The following is a 27,294-nucleotide window of genomic DNA, read 5'->3' as shown; positions in this document are numbered from 1 at the left end:
TGTGGGGGGGGGGTGTGGCGCGCACACGCGTGTGTGTGTATGCATGTATGTGTGAGTGTATGTGTGTGTGTGTGTGTTCTTTCTTTAGATGTACGCCCATATATGCATGGCTTTTTCACTTTCTTTATACTGACATGTAATTTTGAATGTTTTCGTCTTGATTAAAGTTTATATATCCTTACTGGTAATGTAGTACTGTGTAATATTGTATATTTGTGTTGACATCTATACATTTTCTTTGTGTCTGTTTACGGTTGTCTGTTTTTAGGTTGTCTCCATCTTTATGCCTTAGTTTTAGCTGGACACATTGCAAGACTCCATTATTGAGTAATAAAGCTCTCTCTCTCTCTCCCTCTCCTTTTGTCTTTGTCGAACAGACGCACAAACAAATCCACACTGTTTGTGTGTATGTTTTCCCCCTACCAACACAACCACACTCATTTCGACCCACCCTTTATTTCTCTCCTGAAAATAACATTCGTATGCACACATGCGCGTGCAAATACACACCTACATAGGCCTATATTCATTCACACACACACACACACACACACACACACACACACACACACACACACACACACACACACACACACACACATACACACACACACACACACACACACACACACACACACACACACACACACACACACACATTTAAGTTGTATTTCCGATTTCTTCTAGACAAGTAAAACACCAATTTTACTGTGGTATATATTTATTACAAAGCACTTGGATACGAGAAATATTGAAACATGTACATTTCGCTCCTTCCGGGTCAAGTCTAAATTCATGGCATCATCAATTAGTTATGCAAAACAGCTTGATAACTTGCGCATATGATTTTGATCAGAATAAGCATGCGAAACTAGTCAGGAAAAGCTGTACTGCATATTGATTGCAGTCTGTAGAGGTCATTGCTGGAACAGCAGACACGTCTCTGTGCGAAGAACGCATGTTCGACGAAACAAAAACTCTACAGCAGAAAAATAAAGAAGTTATATTAAAATGTAAGTAATATTTATACAAGGAAAAGCATGACAGGTGTAATCCTTTGTGAACTATCTGTGTAAATGGTTTTTAGTGCAATTCTTAATTCTTAGTAAATGTGATGTATTTTATGTCTGTAATCGCCTGACACTGCATGGCAATTTTCCTTGTTTTCATATGGACAGTAAAATCTTGAGTCTTGAGTCTTGAAATATACGACTTATATAACCTCAGGCGGCAGGAGATTAGTTCGGCATAACTCTGACTTACTCTTCTTGAACAGGTCGTCTATATTTAGAGCGCTTACGTCCCTTTTGATTTTCAGATCCATACTATCTTTGCTTTTAAAAACAAACCAGTTTCGGCTATTCTTAACACTTTGCATGTTTGACTTCACCTGCCGCAGGCATTATGTTACACTCTCCAAAAATCGACCGGATCAAAAACGGATCTCTTACCTTTAGAAGGGGCTATATGTTATTCTGGTTCTATTAAAACAACTCTGCATACCATTCTGTCCGTGACAATTAATTTTGTTTGCATATCTGATATACATGTACAACTTGTTTTTGTGTGACATATTTTGCGAGTCTGACAAACCAAAAAAAAAGTCGTGTAAGGCGAAATTACTACATTTAGTCAATCTGTCGAACTCACAGAATGAAACTGCACTGCATTATTTTTTCATCAGTCCCCCGCACGATGAAAACGCAGTGAAAATGACAGCCAGAATAGCGCAGTAGTGGTTGCACTGAGCAGGATGGCGAGCTTTTCTGTATCTATATTCTGTTTAACTTTATGAGCTTGGTTTTAATCCCAAAAAAACATATAATATATTGCTATTTCATATGTTACGTAGATTTCCATTGGTCCATTGGACCGCCCTGATATGGCCCTTTGTGGTCGGCTGGGCGTTAAGCAAACAAACAAACAAACAAACAAAATTGGTCCATTGGTCAATTCAAAACCAAGGACACTTCAATTTAAAAACAAACAAATATATATGAAAATGTAATTATCCCAGAATTTAGTTGAGCCAGTGACTAATTACTTTTTGAAAGAAAAGACATTTGGAAATACTGGACAGTACAAGAAAAGAGTGAACAAAAAGAAATAATCATCAGAGGGAGGGATATGGAACAGCCAAAACTGAGACAAATACTCTTGTAATTTCTTAACAGTGAACACAAAATGTCCAGAGAAATAGCAATATATCTAACATTGACGGACTGTGTGATAATATCTTCTGCTATTGGTCTGTTTCGATATCATCACACAGTCCGGCAATATTGGGTAATGTTTTTTTTAATCAGGAACTGACAAGGTAGAAGATGAAAATGTTTTAAAATCGATTTCTGACATTTTAATTTTAATTAGAATGTTCATATTTTTACTTTTTTGAGCTTGTTTTTAATCTAAATGTATCATAGGAATGTGTGTTTTTTGGATCAATTGCTAAAACTTTAATTTTAATTGCACAAACTCATTAATTGATATTTAAGCCACCCAACTGAAATGCAATACCAGTTATATTTCATTTCTCTTTGTACAACACCGGATTTTTTCCGTCTTCCATGCCCTAAATGGCTTTGATTGATTGATTGATTGATTGTTGCTTTTTGGGTCCAGCGGACCATATAGGCCAAATCAGGACCCCACAAGTTATACATTACACCTCGTCGCGATATAACCTTCGTGGTTGAAAACGACGTTAAACACCAAATAAAGAAAAAGAAAAGAAAGAATACATTACACATATTTAAATTAAACTAATTTCAATAAACAAAATCACTAAATGGCTTTGCCGTTAGGGGTGGGGGGGGGGGGCTTAAATTTCTTTAGGCCCCTGGATTTTTGGGACCCTCTACAACTCCGCCGACGGGGTCCATGGACCCTCTAAAAAGTCAAAGTGGGGGTCCCAGCTAGGAGGGGCGACCGTGGGGAGTCCTGATTCATAACTAATCGACTTATGAGTGGAGCTTTTCAGGATTCAATAATTAATGCATAGGCAGCTGCCTGGCACACGCACCCACTCGCCACTGTATCTGCCATTCATCTTCACGATAGCTGTTACCACGTAGTCGATCTGTTTGCACGTGCACTCTCTTTCGCAATCGGCCCATTGGCTGTAGACATAGAGAAGACACATTATTCCCCCCTCTGCTTCTTTCTCCTTGTAAACTTGTAGGGCTAGTTATTTTTTCGGTAACTTACCCAGCAACCAAAATCACTTACCCAACAACAAGCCTGAATCATCGATGGCTCACCGGTCCATGAGCTAGACATTGTGGGAACTACTTTATAAAAAATTCTGAACACTTTAATGTACGAAATATACATCTCTGGAGCAAACAATACAAACATACTGCATTGAAACTAGCAACTACGGGCTTGAACACATGAACCTCCATATAAAATCCTTGAGTTCGGTTATTTTCTAAATTCAAATCTAACGAACAGTACAGAGATACTCTCTTCAGATCTCTTATGAGTGCAAGCAAACTCCCAAAGCAAGTAACTCTCATACTTTGTCTAGCGACAAGAGTAGTTCCCCTTTCAAATTTTTGTGAGTCGCTTCGACAAAAGACTGCAATCTGACGGTTAGTTTTCGACAATATTTCATTTTATAAACAGATCACATGCAACCAAATGCACGCATCGCATCAATTTAAAGAACATCAAGCGGTTCCACACACTGTTTTGCCCCAGAAACCCGAACTTCATACACTTTAACGTTGGAACACGGGTGCAAAAGTTCGTCTGCTGCTAAATTAGACGAAACCAAATTACCTTAGCGATATCAAAACATAAACTGAACACACACTATCTGCCTTTACCGCCACACCAGAATACCAACATAACTGTGAACTTGATTTTAGTCCAAAACAGGGAAACTGACATGAAGTGTTAACAGAATTGAATGATTTGCACGGAACTACACAACCGCGCATTAATTCATCGCCTGCGCAAGGTAGACTGATTGAGTGAATAGGATTCGGTCAAACTTTAGAGAAAAAAAAACACCCTTTTTCCTTTAAAAACAGAAGAAAGGAGGAATAAAGAGGTCACATACCTCGTCTCAGTGAATATTAAAAATAATGGTCTCAGTTTGCGGTCATAAAAATGCTTGCTAAAGCTCGCATTTGTCATGATCCGCTAACTTCCACCATTATTTTTAATAATCACTGAGAATCAGCATGTAACCTCTACTAACACGCATTCAGTGAAAGTGTATGCAAGTGGCACAGCATGAAAGACAAGAATATAGCACAGCGGAGTTAGTGCTGTAAATAGAGACACCACTTAGTAAAAGAGAGAATATAGATAGGGGCTTGAATGCATAGCCCCTCCATACTTTTAGGATTTCATAGCGCTGTGGAGCGCATAGCTATGAAACGCACTATAGAACTCAGCGGTCCGCATGCATGGGGACAAATAGTGCCTGCAATAGGCCTAACTAAGAGCGGCTCTATTTTTAACACGTAGATAGTGGAAGGGATTCCCCGTCATCCTGTGTCTCTGCGCATGCGTCAAGCTTTGTGATGCTTCGCGGCGGGTCAGTTTTACACCATTTGCCGCAGACAGTTTGGCCGGAAAGCCCGTCCCGTGATAAAACTTGGCTTTCGTGGTTTGGAAACTATATCCATTCCGGTACCCTCGCCATAAAGGTATAAGTCACTCTCTTGCTGGTTATGCATGCTGTGTTTGATGTTATAAATTCCCGTATTATTATTATTATTATTATCATTGTCATTATGTGTCACGATTTAGTGACATGGTCACGATTTAGTGACATGGTTCGAGGAAGAGTAACTCTGTCGGGTGCCTTTCTCGAATTGCGACAGAAAGCGCCTGTGCGTGAGTCTGGGCTACGGCAGATTTTAGCTGACCATGCATAGCGAGCACGAGAATTTCGTGTCGCACGGATTTCACGGGGTTGATTTCTGCTGTCGAGGCAGAATTGTCGATAACTGAACTGGGGTAGTGACAAGGTGAGTCACGTGATTTTGTCAAGGTTGTCTGTCTGAGACATGTTAACTACACACTCGAAAACTCAGCGCTGGGGAGAACGGTCGGTGTCTTATATTTCCTGCTAGTTTGATGGACTTCATCGCTTTGAGTTCTGCATTGATATTCAACGCGCCGCTCTGCATGCACAGGGGGGCTTCAGGAAACTACAGCTTGAGACCACTTTCTCTCCGTTCACATGCGGTCTGACGTTGACGGGTCGTCAAATTCTCTGCGCCGTGCGTGAAAGGAATTTCACCGCATAAAGGTTTCGGCAAGAGGGTGAATGGGGTATCGCTGTTGACGAACAGGTGCCATTCAAAGGAGGAAGCGGTTTTCGCTTCAATGAGAGTGCTACCTACATAGGCTTTTGAGGTAATAAATCATTATTTAACGCTGTTGACGAGTCTGTGTTTGTGGAATAAAATACTCTCTGTTGTTCTTTCCAGGTTAGCGCATAATTTGCTCTTTGTGACGCTGAAATACTAATCTGTATATGGTTTTTGCAGATATGGAGAGAAGGAAGGAAATAGCTGATTTGTTGTTGTTAAAGTTCGTTTGTGCAGGCCCACGTGCTCGATGAAATATGTAAAGATGACATGTTTAAAGGTGGAGGTTGAGGGGTAGCTTGGCATGTTTAGTGCACAATGCTTTTTGTTGCAGCCTTTCTACTTTCGTCTTTTACAACGGAACGTTTCTGCTGCCTATCTGCGGGATGCTGTTATCTGCGGGACGCTACGACAAGTGATGTAACTAGCTAACCGGCTAACCAGCTAACCAGCGACTGGGTGTGGCTCCTGATGTCTCCACTGTTCACTGCTTCGTCGCCACGCTAACCTTCACTTCATTCGACGGAGCAGTTGTGGAGACTATGAACTAATTACGGGCCGCCCACTCAGTGGCAAAAAGCTAAGTTGCACCATGTCTTATGCACCCTTATTACCACCAAGTCATCTGTGATATTCATGATTATACTCGAGTGGTGACAGCGTGGGGTGTGTGACACCTGCATAAATTAGCACTTTTAGGCAGATCAGACATATTTTCCTAACTTTACACGGGATCAGCGTGTTACTATAATTTTCTACACTTAACTGACATTTGTTGTCAGTGATCAATTGTTTTTACGTTTTGAACGTAAAGAGAACATTATTTTGAGTGAAGTCTCGAGGGAGGTGGCGAGTTATTACATAAACAGGCGTCTGAAACTTATACTTTTGTTGATTCTATTTAATTGTATGACTGCGAGAGTGGATCGTGGTGTGGTTAGTTAGTTAGAAGTAACTAACCGTTTCATAATCACCTTATGTGATATAGTGAAACGTGACATTATGTACCGCGATCAGTTCGCCACACACATCTTGAAAAGATCCACATGCGTAAAAACTGACCCAAACACGACTACAAAGTCAAGATAACCCGCAGAACCGGCGGCAATGCACCCTTTCGATTCGGCAGTTCGAGTTGCTCTTACAGTTCATCCGTGATTGCAAGAATGTCCTGCCGACGAAAGCGGAATTTTCTGTACAGTTCCACGTCGTCGTAACGATTCAGTGGATGTAGGCGGTCAAGAAAGATCCGGTTGCTTCTCAAATTTCTTCTCATCCTGAATCGGCATGAAAGCAGCCGCCATTTTAAACGCTCCAATAGCCGGTTCCATAACTCTTATTGGAAGTAGGGGCCTGCTATAACTATATGGATGGCATAAGGCTCTATGCGCGGTCCATGCATTATGATTAGAAATAAGAGACTTTATGGAGTCCACAGACTTTATTGCAGTGATGTCATCAATTTAGGCTCCTATGGAGGGGCTATGCATTGGGCTCAAGTGCGCGTTCCTGCGTTCTATACGCACTAGAAGCCGAAATCACGAACTAGAAATTATTTGACGGGGTCCCGGGACGCACGTAACGTAGAATGAGTGGTAACGCACTTGCGCTCGGAAGCGAGAGGTTGCGAGTTCGACCCTGGGTCAGGGTGTTAGCAATTTTCTCCCCCCTTTCCTAACCTAGGTGGTGGGTTCAAGTGCTAGTCTTTCGGGTGAGACGAAAAACCGAGGTCCCTTCGTGTACACTACATTGGGGTGTGCACGTTAAAGATCCCACGATTGACAAAAGGGTCTTTCCTGGCAAAATTGTATAGGCATAGATAAAAATGTCCACCAAAATACCCGTGTGACTTGGAATAATAGGCCGTGAAAAGTAGGATATGCGCCGAAATGGCTGCGATCTGCTGGCCGATGTGAATGCGTGATGTATTGTGTAAAAACAAAATCCATCTCACACGGCATAAATATATCCCTGCGCCTTGAATATGTGCGCGATATAAATTGTATACAAAAAATAAAAATAAAAATCCCTGCGCTTAGAACTGTACCCACGGAATACGCGCGATATAAGCCTCATATTAACGGGGCGGGGATATAGCTCAGTTGGTAGCGCGCTGGATTTGTATTCAGTTGGCCGCTGTCAGCGTGAGTTCGATCCCAGGTTCGGCGGAAATTTATTTCAGAGTCAACTTTGTGTGCAGACTCTCTTCGGTGTCCGAACTCCCCCCCCCCCCCCCCCCCCCCCCCCCCCCCGTGTACACTACATTGGGTGTGCACGTTAAAGATCCCACGATTGACAAAAGGGTCTTTCCTGGCAAAATTGCTTAGGCACAGTTAATAATTGTCTACCTATACCCGTGTGACTTGGAATAATAGGCCGTGAAAGGTAAATATGCGCCGAAATGGCTGCGATTACTGGCCGTATAAAATTTCATCTCACACGGCATCACTGCAGAGCGCCTAGAACTGTACCCACGGAATATGCGCGATATAAGCCTCATTGATTGAATGATTGATATTGATTGATTGATAGAATGAGCGGTTCCCGGGACGCACTCGTAGAACGAGCGGGTCCCGGGACGCACTACACTTCTGCTATTGTGCGTACCGTAGGTTCTCTTTTCAGATTATAATCGTCAATCAAGTATAGAGGGCCCCAAAGGGTTTAAAATCGTGATCGTGATTGGCGTTTTTTGACCTTTCTGTGACCGTGATTGCCGAAATTTCCATTTCTGTGATCGTGATGGGACTTTGCCCGTGATCCGTGATGACAAAAAAATCAAGTCTCGTGATCGTGATCGTCATTTGTGTTCGTGATCGTGATGGGCATTATTGCAAAGCATTTTATTTTCAACGTACATTTTTCACAGCTGTATCACTCTATGATCCTCTATTCGTCAAGGTGTTTGTGATCGCGAAAACAAAAATCAAGGTAACTGTGATCGTGAAAGCTAAAATTTCCCTTCCCGTGATCGTGATGATACCCCCCCCCCCCTTTGGGGCCCTCAGTATAGTGCAAGAAAAACTGTCAATTTCACGCCGAACGACATGGAAAAGTGTGAGTGTGTTTCATTTAACAAGGTAGGGGAAGGGCTCCTAATATGGACCACTGTTTGTTTCATGCTGATAACTAGCTTGTTTTCTTGCGAAGAAGTTTCATTTTGTGTTTGGTAGTTCTTCTCTTTTAGGTTAACCGTTTGGCCTAATTAGAGTGAAATAGCTTTTATAGACATTCAGCAAAAATGGAATACCGAAAAAAATCACAAATGGTCCATATTAGGAGCCAGTGAAGCGGCCTTCACGAATCACTGTAAAAAGCCTCCTGTACTTCAAAATAACATGAAACAACTTAGTGTACAAGTCAGACTAACTAAAATATGCTTTAGATTTATCTGTTTCGGGTTGATGAGAGCATTATTTGAAGCACACCAGGAAACTAAAGAAGCTTATCAAAAACGGAGTGACGGGCGCTGTGGCGGGGTGGTAAGACGTCGGCCTCTTAATCGGAAGATCGATGGTTCGAATGCCGGCCGCGGCCGCCTGGTGTGGTGTGTATCTATGCCCATACAATTTTGCCAGGAAAGACTCTTTTGTCAATCGTGTGATCTTTAACGTGCACATCCCAATGTAGTGTACACGAAGGGACCTCGGTTTTTCGTCTCATCCGAAAGACTAGCACTTGAACCCACAACCTAGGTTAGGAAAGGGGGGAGAAAATTGTTAACGCCCTGACCAAGGGTCGAACTCGCAACCTCTCGCTTCCGAGCTTAAGTGCGTGTTCAGACACCGAGGAGAGTCTGCACAAAGTCAAGTTGACTCTGGGAAATAAATTCCTCGCTGAACGTGGGGATCGAACCCACGCCGGAAGCAACAACTGGTCTTGAAGCCAGCGCCGCTACCGACTGAGATATTTCCCCGCCGCAGAACCAGAATTGGCTGTAACCTGACACCTGGACACTAGAGAGGACAAGCAACTCGGTCATATCTGATAAACCAAGGTAGGTAAGCGCTCTCAAGACATAGGACGAGCAAAAGAGTATGTGAGAGTTATGCGGAAACAACCACTGAAATGATCAAGCGACTTTCATCCTTCTTTCAGTCATATCCGCCAACAACAAAAAGATGACAGTTGCATGTTCATTTAAATGCTTCTTAATATCTCAAGTGAAAAGAAAACTCGTTCCTTTTAAACTCATAAATGTGTGTCTGTATTTCGAGTGTTTACTCCCCTTTGTTATCAAACTTCAGATTAGAGAGAATTTTCAAGGGTCCAGGTACCCTAGTCAGGTTTAACGGTTTCAAGTTGCTTAGGATTAGTCATTTAAGATGACGAGCTTTGTACCACTTACTGCCTAGTCGTCATTTTCAGAAGAGTGGAGAGCGGCAACTCATGTAAATGTGGTACGACACAGCAAGCCATGTAGTATCCTCTATTTCACATCCTTTACATTACTTGTTATTTTAAGAGTGTTAACAGGGAATACTCATTTTGAATAAATCTGCCGCGACTGCAAGTTTGACAAATGGCAAGAAATCCTTGTTTTTAAAAGGTATGTTTCTACCTTGGATGATTCTCTAATCTCGTGTAAAATGTTGATAGATTTGGGATTACACAATCGCTCACATAATATACTCACCAGCATTCCTGGATGGAAAAATACTGCTTGTAGTTCACGAATTGAGCCACTTCAACATCTGCATTATGTCCAGGCACTGCCAAGGGCAATTTGTAATAATGCTTGAACACTGTGTGCCTGTAAAATAAACGCAAAAAGAAACAAGTCGCGTAAGGCGAAATTGCTACATTTAGTTAAGCTGTGGAACTCACAGAATGAAACTGAACGCACTGAATTTTTTCACAATGACCGTGGTTCGCCGCTCGTGAAAAACGCAGAGAAACTGACGAGCCTGTTTAGCGCGGTAGTGGTTTCGCTGTGCTGCATAGCACGCTTTTCTGTACCTCTCTTCGTTATAACTTTCTGAGCGTGTTTTTAATCCAAACATATTATATCTATATGTTTTTGGAATCAGGAACCGACAAGGAATAAGATGAAATTGTTTTTAAATCGATTTCGGAAATTTAATTTTGATCATAATTTTTATATTTTTAATTTACAGAGCTTGTGTTTAAATCGAATATAACATATTTATATGTTTTTGGAATCAGACAATGATGAAGAATAAGATGAACGTAATTTTGGATCGTTTTATAAAAAAAAATGTAATTACAATTTTCAGATTTTTAATGACCAAAGTCATTAATTAATTTTTAAGCCACCAAGCTGAAATGCAATACCAAAGTCCGGCCTTTGTCGAAGATTGGTTTACAAAAATTTCAATCAATTTAATTGAAAAATGAGGGTGTGACAGTGCCGCCTCAACTTTTACAAAAAGTCGGATATGACGTCATCAAAACTTTATCGAAAAAAAGAAAAAGATGTCCGGGAATATCATTCCCAAGAACTCTCATGTAACATTTCATAAAGATCGGTCCAGTAGTTTCGTCTGAATCGCTCTACACACGCACAGACACACACACACACACACACACACACACACACACACACACACACACACACACACACACACACGTACACACACGCACGCACACACACACAAACACAAACACACACACACGTATACACACACACACACACACACAAACACACACATACACCATGACTCTCGTCTCGATTCCCCCTCTATGTTAAAACATTTAGTCAAAACTTGACTAAATGTAAAAACGCCCTAAACCATAACGCAGTCAGGATCTTACACCTAACAAGACGCGTGAAGCGATATCAAAACATAAAATCAATCTGTTGGGCCGAGTGAAACTGAAAAATAAAAAAAATTAAATGTGAAGCGATGATGATCAGAATGGAGTTATCTTGAAATCGCTCTAAACGCACACACATACACATACATGACAACCCTTGTCTCAATTCCGAGTCTATGTTTCGACGAAATGTAAAATGGACAAGCACAAAATACATAACAGACAGACGAGCACACAAAACTCACGCATGACACCACCCCCACCCCCCACCCCGGCCGCCCTCCACACACACACACACACACACACACAGACATACACGTACACACATTTATACAAACGCATGCGCTCACTCAATCACGCACACCGCAAAGACGACTTTTCACACACACACACACACACACACCAGTTATGCTACAGCACCCAATCCCAAATCAACTCACGAACGACAACAGCCATTGTGAGTGTAGTAGTGCTTGTTATCCGTCTTGCAATACGGCACCTGGCTGTTGTTGCAGAAATGCGAAGTTTTTGCACAGCGGTCATCGTCAGGGAGGTTGGCTTGGTCTGGGACATTATTATATTCCCATTCGAACACTTCCTCTTCTATATCGTCTCTGAAGAAGCCCGGGAACCGGTTGATAACGCCCTCGTGCTCCAAGCTGGTGGTGTGAAGCGCAGAGACACTGCAAACAATGCCGTTTATGGTTACTGGGAAAGTGAGAAACAGAAGGTGTGAAAGAAAGAGCAGAAAAAGAAAAACCTTGAGGGGAGAAATAAAAGGGGAATAGAGTGGGCTAACTAACCAGCGCATCTGAACATTTGACCAACCAGGGCCCGTATTCTTGTAACAGCTGCAACTCATATACCGGCCTGTAAAACCACTTCCGCTCGAAAAAAAACTCAGGTCTTAATTGCCTATATTGGACATGAATGGACCTTTTTCACTTAAATTTTGGCGCATGCGCTGTGAAGTTTATTGTCAGATCTACCGGAACTAAGGGGCAAAAGGAAAAATCGACAACGAGGCTTGGTGCAAAGTCAAGTGCGGCGACGACGAGGCAAACTGTTGTGTTTGCAACTGCAAGTGCAACAGTGGAATGAAGAAAGAGAAATACGGTGGACAGAATTTGTCATTGTATGGCTTTCCGATGGGTGCAAGTGCGAAGGCGCAACAGCGAAGGACGCGATGGGTGCAAGCAATCCGACGACAGGGGTTTGTCGTGCCATTGAAAAGTCTGCTCGAGTCACTTCGTGTCTGGCAATGGGTCAAGATACTCTTCTCGTTGGTGTGTTTTATAGACCACCGAGTGCAACCGTCGACCATTGGCTTCTTATCAACGATTCCGTTCAACTTGCCATGAATACCCCACATAAGTTTATTATCTTTGGTGATCTCAACGCTGATTGTACTGTTAACCCCCCGTTTCATCTGCGGGAATTAATGAACACAAACAGTTTATCTCAGTTGATATCAGAACCCACTCGAATAACCGATACCTCGTCAACTATAATTGATCTGGTATTAACTCCGTGTCCTAACTTGGTAAAAAGAGTTGGTGTTCTACCACCTGTATGCAGTGACCACTCGTGTCCTTTTGTATATTTGAATTATGACTTACCGTCGGGTGGTTCATTCAAACGAACACTATATAATTATTCCAAAATCGATGTTGACAAGTTGTTGCAAGATATGGAAAGTGTAGATTGGAATAATATAGTCGATTTAGAATCCATTGATGACGCCGCTGAAATGTTTTCCGATAAGTTAATGATGATAGCTAAAGAATGTATGCCTGTAAAGGTAGTGACAATGAACGGACACGATGCTGTATGGATCACCGAGGAAATCAAAAAGTTGATTAGGAAAAAGCAATATATTCACGCATTAGCCAAACGTCTGGATACTGTATGGTGCTGGTCTCTTTTCCGACGGTTGAGAAATAATTTGACTGATGTTATAAGAAAAAGGAAAGAAGAGCACATTAGGGAACTAGAAAATAGAATATTGTCACCTCATAATTTTGGCAATAAAGACTGGTGGAAGGTAGTCAACTCTTTTTTGAAAAAGAAAGGAATGAGTACAAATGAGATTCCGCCGATTGAAAGCAATGGAATTGTGTATTACTCTGCAGAGGACAAAGCCGAGATTTTTAATGAAGCATTTCTACGACAGTCGCATTATACAAGGTCATGATGATGACGTTCCACCAGTTGAAGAAGAGCCCATTTCCATTAGTCCTCTCGTGATAACTACCGAAATGGTGTACGCTGTTCTAAACAACCTCGATGTTAGGAAAGCAGTAGGTCCTGATTTGGTTCACAATAAACTTCTTAAACTTGCTGCTTGTATTATTTCAAATCCGCTTGCAACCCTTTTCCAGAGATCGTTGGCTGAGGGAAAGTTTCCGAAAATTTGGAAAGTAGCTCATGTGAATCCCATTTATAAGAAAGGTGAAAAAGAACACTGCAGTAACTATCGTCCGATCTCATTACTTAGTTGCATTGGAAAAGTATTGGAAAAATGTGTTCAAGCCCATGTTTTTCGATATCTCACAGAGAATGATTTATTAACGGTTTCTCAGTCAGGGTTTATTCCTGGTGATTCAACTAGTTTTCAGTTGTTGAGTATGTATGACGATTTTTGTCAATCCTTAGATAAGCAGTTGATGACTCAGGCTGTTTTCTGTGATATATCAAAAGCCTTCGACAGAGTGTGGCACAAGGGTTTGTTGCATAAATTATATGCTATAGGCATAAGAGGTGTTTTATTAAAATGGTTTGAAGATTATTTGACAGGCAGGTTACAAGCCGTTGTTATCCAAGGCAGGAAATCGACATACGGACGTGTTTGTTCAGGTGTTCCCCAAGGTTCTGTTCTGGGGCCCTTGTTGTTCCTTGTGTACATTAACGATATTGTCATTAATATCGAATCTGTCATTAAACTTTTTGCTGATGATACCAGTTTGTATCTATCTCTAAATGATGCAAACACGCGGACACAGATCTTAAATGCAGACTTAGCCAAAATTGCACACTGGGCGGAAAAATGGAAAGTTAATTTCAATAATTTAAAAACAGATTTGATGACCTTTTCTGGAAATAGAATGCCTGAAACCCTTCCTCTTGTATTTGATGGAACAGTTCTGAGAGAAAACCACGTTCACAAACATCTTGGTGTACTGATTCAGAGCGACTGCAAATGGGAATCACATGTTCAGTCAATTATATTTAAAGTACGTGTTCTTCTCTCATGTTTTCGGTCCTATAAGTATCGCCTTAGCCGAAAGGCACTTGAACTTATGTATAAATCTTTTATTATTCCCCATTTTGATTTTTCTGACGTCATTTGGGATAACTGTTCTGACAGATTAGCTACTTTATTAGAAAACTTGCATCTTGATGCCATAAGAACCATTATAGGTGCAGTTCGTGGCACGAGTCACCAAAAATTGTACGATGATTCAGGATTTACAACACTGAAGGAGAGGCGAAAAAGACACAAATTGATTTTGTATTTCAAATTAGTTAATGCACGCGTGCCACCATACTTACTAGAAAGTCTGCCTCCTCTCGTTGCTTCTGTGAACCCTTACCATAGACGAAGACCACTTGACAGACAGACTCCCCACTCTCGAACTGAATTGTATAAAAAGTCATTTTTTCTGTCTTCGACTTCCCTGTGGAATGAGCTTCCAGATACTGTAAAACAACTTGATTCTATTGGGTTATTTAAAAAACGTATTAGTTCTGATGATTCTGTTGTTCCCTCGTATAGATACACATCTGATCGAAAATCAGAAATTATCCATTGCAGACTGAGATTGAGGATCAGCAATCTAAATAGTGATCTATTTGACAGACATTTAATTCCCGACCCGTCATGCACTTGTGGTTATCCTGTTGAAAATGCGGAGCACTATATTTTTCATTGCCCCTTATCTCTTCAAATACGTGAAGTCACCTTGTCAACACTGCCCAACTATGATTTGCTAACCGCTGATGATTTTTTGTATGGCAATAGAGACAAGTCAGACAGCGAAAATGCATTGATATTTGACCAGTTATTCAGGTTTATCTTATTAAGCAAACGTTTTGAATAATGAATGCATTTATCTCATCCACCATGTGCAGTACTGTTTACATTTCTTTGTTCTGGTAGTATTCTATTTTCAACCATGTGGAAGTCATTGTATGCGTGTGTGTGCGAGTGAGTGTGCGAGCGCGTGTGAGTACTGTTGTTAGTTTAGCATTGTTTTTTTGTTTGTTTTTTGTTGGTTTTGTTTTCACTTTTATTGTTACATGTTTGTCTACCATAATTTACCATTATTATTTTGACATTATTTCAAATTTGTTATATTAAAATCGTCCGCCAAATTTCATTTGCTTTTAAGAGTACGCTCATAAGCTTAGCTTGTTGTGCTCCATGTTCCTTATTTCATGTATGCAGTAATAGTACCAATGGAATTTACTGAATAAACTTGTTTAAACCAATGGCACGGCTATCAGCGATGCCAACTACGTTGACTTCGTACCCACCCTTAATCTTGGATTTCCCCCTCCCCACTCTCTACCTCTCTCTCTCTCTCTCTCTCTCTCTCTCTCTCTCTCTCTCTCTCTCTCTCTCTCTCTCTCTCTCTCTCTCTCTCTCTCTCTCTCTCTCTCTCTCTCTCTCTCGCATGATACCGTATATACATACACGGATGTTTTTCTGTGTGTGAGTTTGTGTGTACGATACCGTGTGTACGTGTGTGTGTGTGTGTGTGTGTGTGTGTGTGTGTGTGTGTGTGTGTGTGTGTGTGTGTGTGTGTGTGTGTGTGTGTGTGTGTGCGGTGTGTGTGTGTGTGTGTGTGTGTGTGTGTAATGAAGAGAGAGAGAGAATAGAGAGAGAGAGAGAGCGGTAATTGAATTTGGCTTTTACCGAATGAAAACTATTGTCAAAAACAGTGCATTAAGAACTAAAACCAACCAACCATAAAATAAAAAGCACCCTCCATCCTTTTTAACTGTCTCTCTCTTCCGCTTTCTCGCGCTTTTTCTGTCTGTCAATCCCCCCCCCCCCCCCCCCTCTCTCTCTCTCCCCCCCTCTCATTTCATAAAAGAATTTGGGAGAGAAGAAAAGGTTTCAATATCCTCGGTTATACCTTGTGTCAATATTTCCATTTACAAATATATGCCATAACACTGTCTAACAATTAGTCAAAAACAAAGCCCTTTTTTCTAAAAATATCAAAATCCGAAAGAAACAACTGAAAATCATGCAGAGACTTTCTTCCGAAAATTACAAATCTCTGGCAAATTGAAAGGAACAACAAAATATTCCTTCAGAGAGAGCGAGAGAGAGAGAGAGAGAGAGAGAGAGAGAGAGAGAGAGAGAGAGAACTCAGAACTCGGAATGGTTTATTATTAAGGCCACAGAGAGAGAGAGAGAGAGAGAGAGAGAGAGAGAGAGAGAGAGAGAGAGGGAAAGAGAGAGAGAGAGAGAGGCAGAGACAGAGAGAGAGAGCTCTAGAGAGAGACAGAGAAAGAGGCAGAGAGAGAGAGGCAGAGAGAGAGAGACAGAGTGAGTGAGCGAGCGAGTGAGCAAGAGAGAGATAGAGAGAGATAGAGAGAGTCACACACACACAAACACACACACACACACACACACAGACACACACACACACACACACACTGAAACAGACAGACACACGCACACATACGCACACACATACATACACACTGAGACATACATATACACACACAAACCACGAGTGAGAGCGAGAGACTGAAAAAATGATAAAGAGAGAGTCGTCAGTAAGTAGTGGTATTGACACGTAGCGATAATGACACGTCGCGCTAAAAGATGTAGTGCTGTCGACACGTAGTGATAATGAACGAATGATAGCGACTCATCGACGAATTATTTGTAGCACTAATCAACGTAGCGATAGCAGCACGTAGCACAAATGACACGGAGGACAAATGACACTCAGCACAAATGACAAATGACACGTAGCGCTAGCGATATGCACCCTCGCTTATGCAAGGGAAGTTCGCCAAGTCTTTCGTCCATATACCACCAATAGCCGTTTCAAACCATACCTTCGTGCATGTCCTTGACTTTTTGTTCATGTTGAACAAGATAATCCGTTTTCTTGCAGAATTTCTCAAAGTAATCCTCTGGCAAAGTTATCTTTGAGCATCGAAAGTGAAAGAGGTATTTCAGGCCGGGCACCTATTGCCCCCTTGTTCCGGTTATCAGAGAGAGGCTGCCGTGCCCTAAAATCTGATTGGTCGAAACGCTGGGGGCAAAGGTTATACGAAAAAGGTCTATTGGTTTATACGATTCGAGTTTTTACGCCCTCACGGCTTTTGATGTATGCGTGTTTAGGTGGTATCAGCCATCTGCACTTATGGCAGAATGACCAAGATCTTTAACGTGCCATTGTGGTGACACGGGGGTGGGAGATTGATACCGTCTCTGGGTCTGCACATGAAGTTGACGCGTGTCCGTCCCGGCCCGGATTTGAACCAGCGACCTTTCGATCACAAGTCCAGCGCTCTACCACCTGAGCTGGGCCTTCCGCTCGATAAGTCCGCTAAGTGTTATTTATAAAACTCCGGTAAGGACTTACCCGGGTGTCTCCGAGCTGTAAAGTTAGAGGACCCATACCCCTCCTCTAAAACCGTCAATTTTGAATAAATCTTGACAAAATATTGTTTGTAGATCTATGTCCCTCATGGACACACATTGGTGTTATTTAAGCACCAATGCATTGCGGACAAATACGAGATACCGCTCGCGAAAGATTTCAACCTATGCTCGATCATACCGGCTTGTGGTGAAAGCGTGCTAGCGTCTTGTTTAATTAATGCATTACAGTATCAATTTATTTTTTTACTGATTCCGTGGCCGAACGGTTCTCTCGTTCGCCTGATGCGTGATTGAGTCGTGTACAAATCTCCATCTGCCCGTAGTTTTTTTTTATTTTTACTCTTTGGCATTTTTATTTTTGTTTATTTTCTTCATGTGCAAAAGAGTACGTTATAATAGCAAAATTGATTAAAAAAAAATAATTTTAGGCAGGAATGTTTTTGTTTAATCTTTGGTTAACATATTAGTTTATTGATAAAGTTTGTTAAATCGTTTTTTGACAAAAAGAGGTTGAATTCACTTCGGGACTCACTAAGTTTTATGTTGTCTGGTAAAGAATTCCAGAGATGTGTTGAAGATGGGAGAAATGAGTTTCTGTTTTATTCAGTGTTAAACGATGGAACTTTCCTATCTTAAGGTCTGCGCTGGCGATATGGGTTATTAGTTGATATTAATGGTGGTAATATTGCAAGTAAGTAGCTTGGCACCTTACGGTGTACAATCTTGTGAAATAATATAAATTTTTGACGTGTACGCCTCTCTAAGAGTGAAATAAAGCCTGACTCGTCGTACAGTTGTTGATGGTTTGTACCGCGGACTGCTCCAACAATGGTCTTCATCTTCAAAGCTTCATCTTTGGCGGGAAGTGATGTCTGAAGAGGTTGATTCACGGGTGTGTGTGTGTGTGTGCGTGTGTGTGTGTGTGTGTGTGTGTGTGTGTGTGTGTGTGTGTGTGTGTGTGTGTGTGTGTGTGTGTGTGTGTGTGTGAGAGAGAGAGGGGGGGAGTTTTGTGCATTAACGCATCCTTTGAACACTTCTATGGCAAATGACCAAAATATCGTTTTTCTAGCTAAGGAACCGCTCCTGCCAAGGGTATAGTACCTATTAACCGCCCATCCCCCACTGTTGGGCAAAATTGGTGCATAGGGTGGGTGGGCGTATGTACAAGGTAGATAACAGTAATATCATGTTAACCAAAAATGTTAAAATGTTAATTTTTAAAATCCATTTTGATATTACAACGTACTCTCTTGCACACGAAGAAAATAAACAAAAACAAACAAAATTAATGACAAAAAGTAAGGCCTGATGGTGATTTGATCTCGACTCAATCGCGCATCAGGCGAATTCGATAACCGTTCGGCTACGGAATCAGACAACAAATTCTCGACACTGTATTGCATTAAACAAGACGCTAGCACGCTTTCGCAACACGCCGTTATAATCGAGCATCGGTTGAAATCTTTCGCGAGCAGAATCTCGTATTTGACCGCAATGCTTAAATGACACCAATGTGTGTCCATGAGGGACATAAATCTACGAACAATATTTGAACAAGATTTATTCAAACTTGACGGTTTTAATGGACAGTGTTGGTGAAGTTACTGACAGGTAGCGACTTTACAGGAGGGGGGTGGGTCCTCTAACTTTACAGCTCGGAGACAACCCGGTAAGGACTTACTGGTGTTTCATAAATAACACTTAGCAGTTGGCGGACTTATTGAGCGTAAGTGGTTTTACAGGCCAGTATATGAGTTGCAGCTTTTTCAAGAATAATTTTTTTTCAAATATTGTTTGTAGAGAGGAGCTAGCATGAGAAATCTCCTATTCTAAAAATAACCAATTCTGGTAGCTGGCGACCTTCCGCCAGACACACGTTAATACCGGGGGAAAATAAATAATTACTGGGCAGTAAAAATAAATACTGGGCGGTAGTTAAACGACAGTTTGACTTTAAAGGACAAAATGTTGCAGCTTTTTCAAGAATACGGGCCCAGCTGTACAACGTTCTACTCGGGAATATGGTCCTGCGTTCAACGTGAGATAGGCTACACTTCCGACGAATTCGTGGCCGTGTCATCAAGAAATAAATGTTCTATGTATATTAAAGGTGAGAGGACAGACACAGATAAGGATTTTTCTCAGAACTGTGTACCAGTGGAAACGAACTTGACATTGCTTTACTTAACTAATAATAATAATAATAATACGAGAATTTATATTGCGCACACATATCTCACCACACAAGACGACTCAAGGCGCTGCCGTGTGAGATGGAATTGTTTTACACAATATATCACGCATTCACATCGGCCAGTAGATTGACTGCCATTTCGGCGCTGTATCCACTTTTCACGGCCTATTATTCCAAGTCACACGGGTATTTTGGTGGACATTTTTTTATCTGCGCCTATACAATTTTGGCAGGAAAGACCCTTTTGTCAATCGTGGGATCTTTAACGTGCACACCGCAATGTAGTGTACACGAAGGGACCTCGGTTTTTCGTCTCATCCGAAAGACTAGCACTTGAACCCACCACCTAGGTTAGGAAAGGGGGGAGAAAATTGCTAACGCCCTGACCCAGGGTCGAACTCGCAACCTCTCGCTTCCGAGCGAAAGTGCGTTACCACTCGGCCACCCAGTTGCAGTAACGTGACTTTTATTTTAAAGATACTGGAAGTGGAGCCTCCTCCTCCTCCTCCTCCTCTTCTTCTTCTTCTTCTTCTTCTTCTTCTTCTTCTTCTTCTTCTTCTTCTTCTTCTTCTTCTTCTTCTTCTTCTTCTTCTTCTTCTTCTTCTTCTTCTTCTTCTTCTTCTTCTTCTTCTTCTTCTTCTTCTTCTTCTTCTTCTTCTACATCTGAAGGTACTCGCTCTATATGCATACGACATGTGTAACGGTGTGAGTGAGAATTATACGGAACCTTTCTCATGACACCTGAGAGAATAACAAGCATATAAATAAACAAGCGACTTTGTCGTATGCATATAGAGCGCTTACTTCCCTTTGGTTATTTGATCTCGAAACATCGCTCTGCCTCATTTCGTTTCATAATCTAAAGGTACGCCGTAGTGCTTTGTTAAGCCGATGAATTAAGATTTTAACATATCACTGAATATACGAAGTAGAACCTAATACATGTCCTTTGGGTGCGAGGATAAAAGGAGAAATTATTTACGTTCGCTGAACAGAGTGAGGGAAACCAGAGACTGTAGAGAACACTGACACACAAAAAATCCTATCATGCCCCTTCAGCAGAAATTTGAAAGCAGTCAACCAGCGAGCTGGAAAGGTGCCGGTACAAACGAACTGCCTTAAATTGCGTAGCCAGTTTCGGGCACAATGTCGGCATTTCTTGGGACTAAATACCCCGGGTATTCTACGAATTCTGCTATGGGGATTGTCCTGATCCTGGCTGTTATTGCTGTCATCAGGTTACCGACGGTCATGGTTTATTGTATACTCGGGCCTTCATATAACTTTTGGGTGCTAATCTGACCCCCCAAAAGTTGCCACCCACTTAAATGCTTATTACTCCCGTATCTGTTCCGCGAATTGCGTCATATTTGGTATACATAAGCTTGAGACATGTGATTATCAGTGCACAGTGTGTAAATGAAGTAGTTTTTTTAAATTTTTTTTTTTAATCTTTTTCAGATTCGGATATTGACTCAAAAGTAACAGGTTTGACACTGAGCAGCGACCACATTCATCCGACTTTAACCCTCGTTTATTCCCCCCTCTGCTTCTTTACCTCTGTAAACTTGTAGAGCTAGTTATTTTTCGATAATGACCCAGCAACCAAACAAATAACGACCCAGCAACAGCCTGAATCCTCGATAGTGCAATGGGTTGAGAAGTTGTTCTGTTTCGGTACTACTTTTTGCGACTGAAAAGTTCCGAACGCTCTAATGTACGAAGTATACATCTCTGGAGCAAACAATACAAACATACCGCATTTAAATTAACAACTACAGGCCTGAACACATGAATCTCCATATAAAATCCATGAGTTCGGTTGTTTTCTGAATCTAGATCTGCCGTGCTCAAACGTTCATCAGAAGCAATTTCCCAAGCAAGTAACTCATACTTTGTCTAGCGACAAGAGTAGTTCCCCTTCTTTTCACTCAGTTTCTTCGACAACAGACTGCAATCTTACGGTCAGTTTTCAACAATATTTCATTTAATAAACAGATCACACGCAACCAAATGCACACATCTCATCAATTTAAACAACATAAAGCGGTTTCATACACTATTTTCCCCAGAAAACTGAACTTCATACAGTTTTTAACGTTGGAACACGGGTGCAAAAGTTCGTCTGCTAGTCCCATTTGACGAAAGAACATTATCCTAAGCGATACCAAAACATACACAGAACACACAATATCTGCCTTTGCCGCCACAGCAGAATAACAGCATATCTGTGTACTTGATTTTAGTCCAAAATAGGAAAACTGACAAGATGTGTTAACAGAATGGAATGATTTGCACGGAACTATACAACCGCGCATTAATCGATCGCCTGCGCAGGTTGACTGGTTGAGTGAATAGGATTCGATCAAACTTTTGCAAAAACCCTCCTCTTTTTTTTGAATAACTGAAGAAAGGAGGAATAAAGAGGTTACACACCTCGTCTCAGTGATTATAAAAAATATTGTCATCATTTTCACGAGTTTTCATTCACAAGCACCTGGGAAATAAATCTCATGTTCCCCGGGGAATAAATCCCCGGTTACCATAGTTGCAGGAAGCCCTATTACATGGATAATCAAAAGCAAACCCAATAGAAACGCTCGAGGATTCTTCGGCTCTTTTCATTGGCGTTTCCCCAGACCTAAACAGACAACACTGCTTCGCCAAGTTCCAAATACGAACTGGCAAACTGGCAAATGTAAACAAAAAACAAAACTACCTCATCAAAGGTCATACATTTATGCTTTATCGCAAACAAATGAAACCTATCGATATGTTTTATCTTCTCTCAAAGTCATGAAGTGCGTGTATCTCTGTTTGGAGAGAACGTCAAGTTTAAGTCAAACCAATTGACCCCTGACACACACATTTTGACCCGTGCACAAGACGTTGTATCGATAAACTAAGCGCAAATAAAAAAATAATAACAAAAAAAGCAAAGAACATAGCAACAAGAAATGAAGACATCTGACAAAGCCGAGCAAGCAGAATGACAAGTCTAATCAAAAACAGAGAGGCAATGAGAAACAAGATCGCGATTATCTTTGCTTCGCGGCACGACGCAAATCGTTTGTGTCCTTTGACCCAATTCGTGCAGTGCTGCACGATGCAAATCTTCTGTGACCTTTGACTCAACGTAGCTTCAATATTCGATTACTAATATTTACCACTGAAAACCGAGTCGTGGAATACCAAGAGGGGCAGGGTGGTAGGGCGATGGTGAAACGTAATGAAGAGACACGTGTAGCAATAAGAGATAACCGATTCTGCAATAACACAAACACGAACAAAAAACCCAACACTGACCTATATGAATATTTAATCAATAATATGATCGTCTGCGTTGCAGGTGTGCAAGTGAAGGGTTGGGGGGGGGGGGGGGTAACTTGATCATTTATTTGTGTGTGACAGTGTTTGTGTTCATGGACCGCTGATTGTGAGGGAGGGGGGGGGGTGGGGTGGAGTGTGTTTCAGGTTTTGGTGTGGGTATGAAACGAGCAAAACAATACCCACACCACAAAATCTTGGAGGCAAAAAACACTCGCCGTCGCATCATTTTGTCCGCACAATATTATTATGCACCAACAACCGGAAAGAAAGGTGACAATGGAAAAAGACTCATCTTTGCTTCCTGCGATTCCTTGCCCCCGACTCGAACGTCGCACGATAATCCACATAACAGATCTGTTGTGAGATGGTCAACGCTGACTGTGCAAGCAAATCACCTCGTTTGAAATACGACAATACCATCGCTCGAATGCAACATGTGGGCACTATCGTTTCAAAGGCGCTTACTGTTGGTTTCACACACCACTCTGTAGTCGGAACCTACAGAACTTCGCATCCTCAAACCTGACATACTTGTCTCAACATTATAAACTCAAATCACACACAGTAAGTTGCTTTCGCACGCCAGCTTTGAACAACGTGCTGGGGCCCCGAACATGCATTATAATAACAGAACTCGCGTTTCAAACCATGGCTCCCTGTGTTAATTTTTCACTTAATGTTGAACCACCAAAATGATGACAAAAACGATGTTTGATGGTTTGTTGCCAGACCAGCTTTTTTGTCGGTCCTCGGTGGGCATATCGACTTTTGTTTCATATTTATTGACCGCGGCCTTCGGCCTTGGTCAATAAATATGAAACAAAAGACGATATGCTCCCCCTCGGACCGACAAAAAAGCTGGTCTGTCAACAACCCATCAAACATCTTATAATGGTCTCAGTTCGCGGTCATGAAAAAGCTTGCTAAAGCTCGCATTTTTCATGATCCGCTAACTTCGACCATTATTTTTGATAATCACTGAGACTCGGCATGTAACCTCTACGTAATTGCTCAGTGTTTCTAATCATATATTGTATGAGGATGGTTTTTGCCTTGCAGAAAAACCAGCAGGTAAACATTTAGAGGGCTAAAATCGGGTCAGCGTGGCAATCGCTAAGTGCCAAATCTCATACTGTTGAGTCAATCCCCGAATTTGAAATTGTTTTCTCTAATTGTTTTCTCGAAAGCGCATAAAATTCGGACCATTTCACGCACTAACTTTAAACTGTTTTAACTTATCTGACCATACCTCAAGGCAATGTACACCAAATATGAAGTGAATTGCTGAAGCAAATTAGAAGTCATTAGCGTTTTACTGGCCACCATTTTTGGGTCACCCTGTAGAATGATCATGTATCTGCATGAGTTTTAAATCAATTATCAGATAATTCGCTGAACTTATGTACACATCGTTTGCATCTTAGTGGGTGGAATTGTGTTGGTAACCCTGTAAGATTAGAGACAGACAAACAGAGATAGAGAGAGAGAGAGACCGAGAGAGAGAACTCGAACTCGAAAACTGTATTACCAAGGGATGATAGCATTAGGTCCATATGGTCCTTTCTTACAGCTAATCCCTACTATAATACACACATGAAACGAAGAACAAGTATGAATAATAACAAAAAATCAAATACAACACAATCATGTAGGGAAAAGTATAACAAAACATACACACACACAAATTCAAAAGTGAGCTTATTAATGGAAGCATACTATACACTTTCTCTTTCACGCATCCTCGCACACACTCGCACAAATTGAGAGAGAGAGAGACCAAGAGAGAGAGAGAGAGAGAGAGAGAGAGAGAGAGAGAGAGAGCAAGACCGAGAGAGAGAGAGAGAGAGAGAGAGAGACCAAGACCGAGAGAGAGAGAGAGAGACCCCGAGAGAGAGAGAGAGAGACCGAGAGAGAGAGAGAGAGAGAGAGAGACAAGACCGAGAGATAGAGAGAGAGAGACCAAGACAGAGAGAGAGAGACCGAGAGAGAGGGAGAGAGAGAGAGAGAGACCGAGAGAGAGAGAGAGAGAGACGAGAGAGAGAGAGAGAGAGACCGAGAGAGAGACCGAGAGAGAGAGAGAGAGACAAGACCGAGAGATAGAGAGAGAGAGAGAGACCAAGACCGAGAGAGAGAGAGAGAGAGTGAGAGAGAGAGAGACAAGACCGAGAGAGAGAGAGAGAGACCAAGACCGAGAGAGTGAGAGAGAGAGAGAGAGAGAGAGAGACAGACAGACAGACAGACAGACAGACAAACAAACAAACAGACAGAGACTTACCTATTAGGCCCACATTGACTGAAGGCAATTGAGCACAGTCCTACAACGCCGGAGAACACAGCCTAAAATGAAAAGAAAATTAAAAAAATCTACGAATAAAGCTACGACACAGAATTGTCAGTATTAAAAGTTGACGCGTACGTATTAATCATCAATTCCATGATCTTTGACCTCATCAATACTATCATCGACGTACACATAAACAATGGACATTTTGAATTGTGATGACCCATATTGATGTTTTTATATTTAGTCAAGTTTTGACTAAATATTTTAACATCGAGGGGGAATCGAAACGAGGGTCGTGGTGTATGTGCGTGTGTGTGTGTGTGTGTCTGTGTGTGTGTGTAGAGCGATTCAGACTAAACTACTGGACCGATCTTTATGAAATTTGACATGAGAGTTCCTGGGTATGAAATCCCCGAACGTTTTTTTCATTTTTTTGATAAATGTCTTTGATGACGTCATATCCGGCTTTTCGTGAAACTTGAGGCGGCACTGTCACGCCCTCATTTTTCAACCAAATTGGTTGAAATTTTGGTCAAGTAATCTTCGACAAAGCCCGGACTTCGGTATTGCATTTCAGCTTGGTGGCTTAAAAATTAATTGATGACTTTGGTCATTCAAAATCTGAAAATTGTAAAAAAAACAAAAAAATGTATAAAACGATCCAAATTTACGTTTATCTTATTCTCCATCATTTGCTGATTCCAAAAACATATAAATATGTTATATTCGGATTAAAAACAAGCTCTGAAAATTAAATATATAAAAATTATTATCAACATTAAATTGTCCAAATCAATTTAAAAACACTTTCATCTTATTTCTTGTCGGTTCCTGATTCCAAAAACATATAGATATGATATGTTTGGATTAAAAACACGCTCAGAAAGTTAAAACAAAGAGAGGTACAGAAAAGCGTGCTATCCTTCTTAGCGCAACTACTACCCCGCTCTTCTTGTCAATTTCACTGCCTTTGCCATGAGCGGTGGACTGACGATGCTACGAGTATACGGTCTTGCTGAAAAATGGCATTGCGTTCAGTTTCATTCTGTGAGTTCGACAGCTACTTGACTAAATATTGTATTTTCGCCTTACGCGACTTGTTATTATTCATGCAGCGCAATCTAAACTAATCTTGAAATGCACAAAGTACCGACTGGAGTACCATTATATTCTAACACGTCGTTGCTACCATGAAAATGACTGTCATCAACATGATGCACAAAATCATTCGACATTCCAGACGCTTTTTAAACATCTATTCTTATATCTATTCTATGTAACTTGTTCTTCTTTTTCCCGAAACGCATTCCCTTCATATAGAGAATTGCATTATGCTATAGAGTCTGACTTCTTTTTCTTAAATCCATGATCTCTGTCACGAAATAATATGGTATAAAGAAAAACTGCAAGGTTTAGGCAACTAATTTCGCCCTGTACCGGAGCTGAATGTTAAGCAAAATAATGTGAAACCACCTGGAGAAAAGACACAATGCCATGATTGCTTCTGATTCAGCCCAAAAACGTTTTAATAAACTATGTGTGTTATCAACGGAGAACAAAGAAACGGTTATGCGAACCATTACTCACCAGGATAACAACATCACGGATCGTAGACATCTTGCCTGATATAGTGAAGCTAAATAGTTCTGTGTTAATGGGCGAGCAGCAACTTCAGAGTGGCACGCAATTTCAGACAGTGAACAGACTTTATACCCGAGTTTGTATCCTGTTTTGGGTAATGATT

General features: G+C 41.3%; 1 protein-coding gene across 2 annotated transcripts; it reads right to left on the bottom strand.

Annotated features, from left to right (window-relative positions):
• Positions 1-703: 703 nt before the first annotated feature.
• On the bottom strand, positions 704-27,294 carry LOC138972732 (uncharacterized). 2 transcript variants are annotated; one of them, XR_011457731.1, is made up of 6 exons: positions 27,138-27,294; positions 25,542-25,603; positions 11,549-11,791; positions 9,967-10,083; positions 2,749-3,119; positions 704-2,668 (listed from the first exon to the last, which is right to left on the bottom strand). XR_011457731.1 is itself a non-coding variant. In XM_070345389.1 (5 exons), exons 1-5 carry the CDS (start codon positions 27,165-27,167, stop codon positions 2,984-2,986), a joined length of 588 nt encoding a protein of 195 aa, XP_070201490.1. In that variant the 5' UTR covers positions 27,168-27,294; the 3' UTR covers positions 704-2,983. The 2 variants fall into 2 exon arrangements, 1 of the variants encoding a protein (XP_070201490.1); XM_070345389.1 differs by having other exon boundaries at positions 704-3,119.

The sequence above is a fragment of the Littorina saxatilis genome, linkage group LG8 (genome assembly GCF_037325665.1).
Source record: "Littorina saxatilis isolate snail1 linkage group LG8, US_GU_Lsax_2.0, whole genome shotgun sequence".
NCBI lineage: Eukaryota > Metazoa > Mollusca > Gastropoda > Littorinimorpha > Littorinidae > Littorina > Littorina saxatilis.
This window is presented reverse-complemented; position numbering and strand designations above follow the sequence as displayed.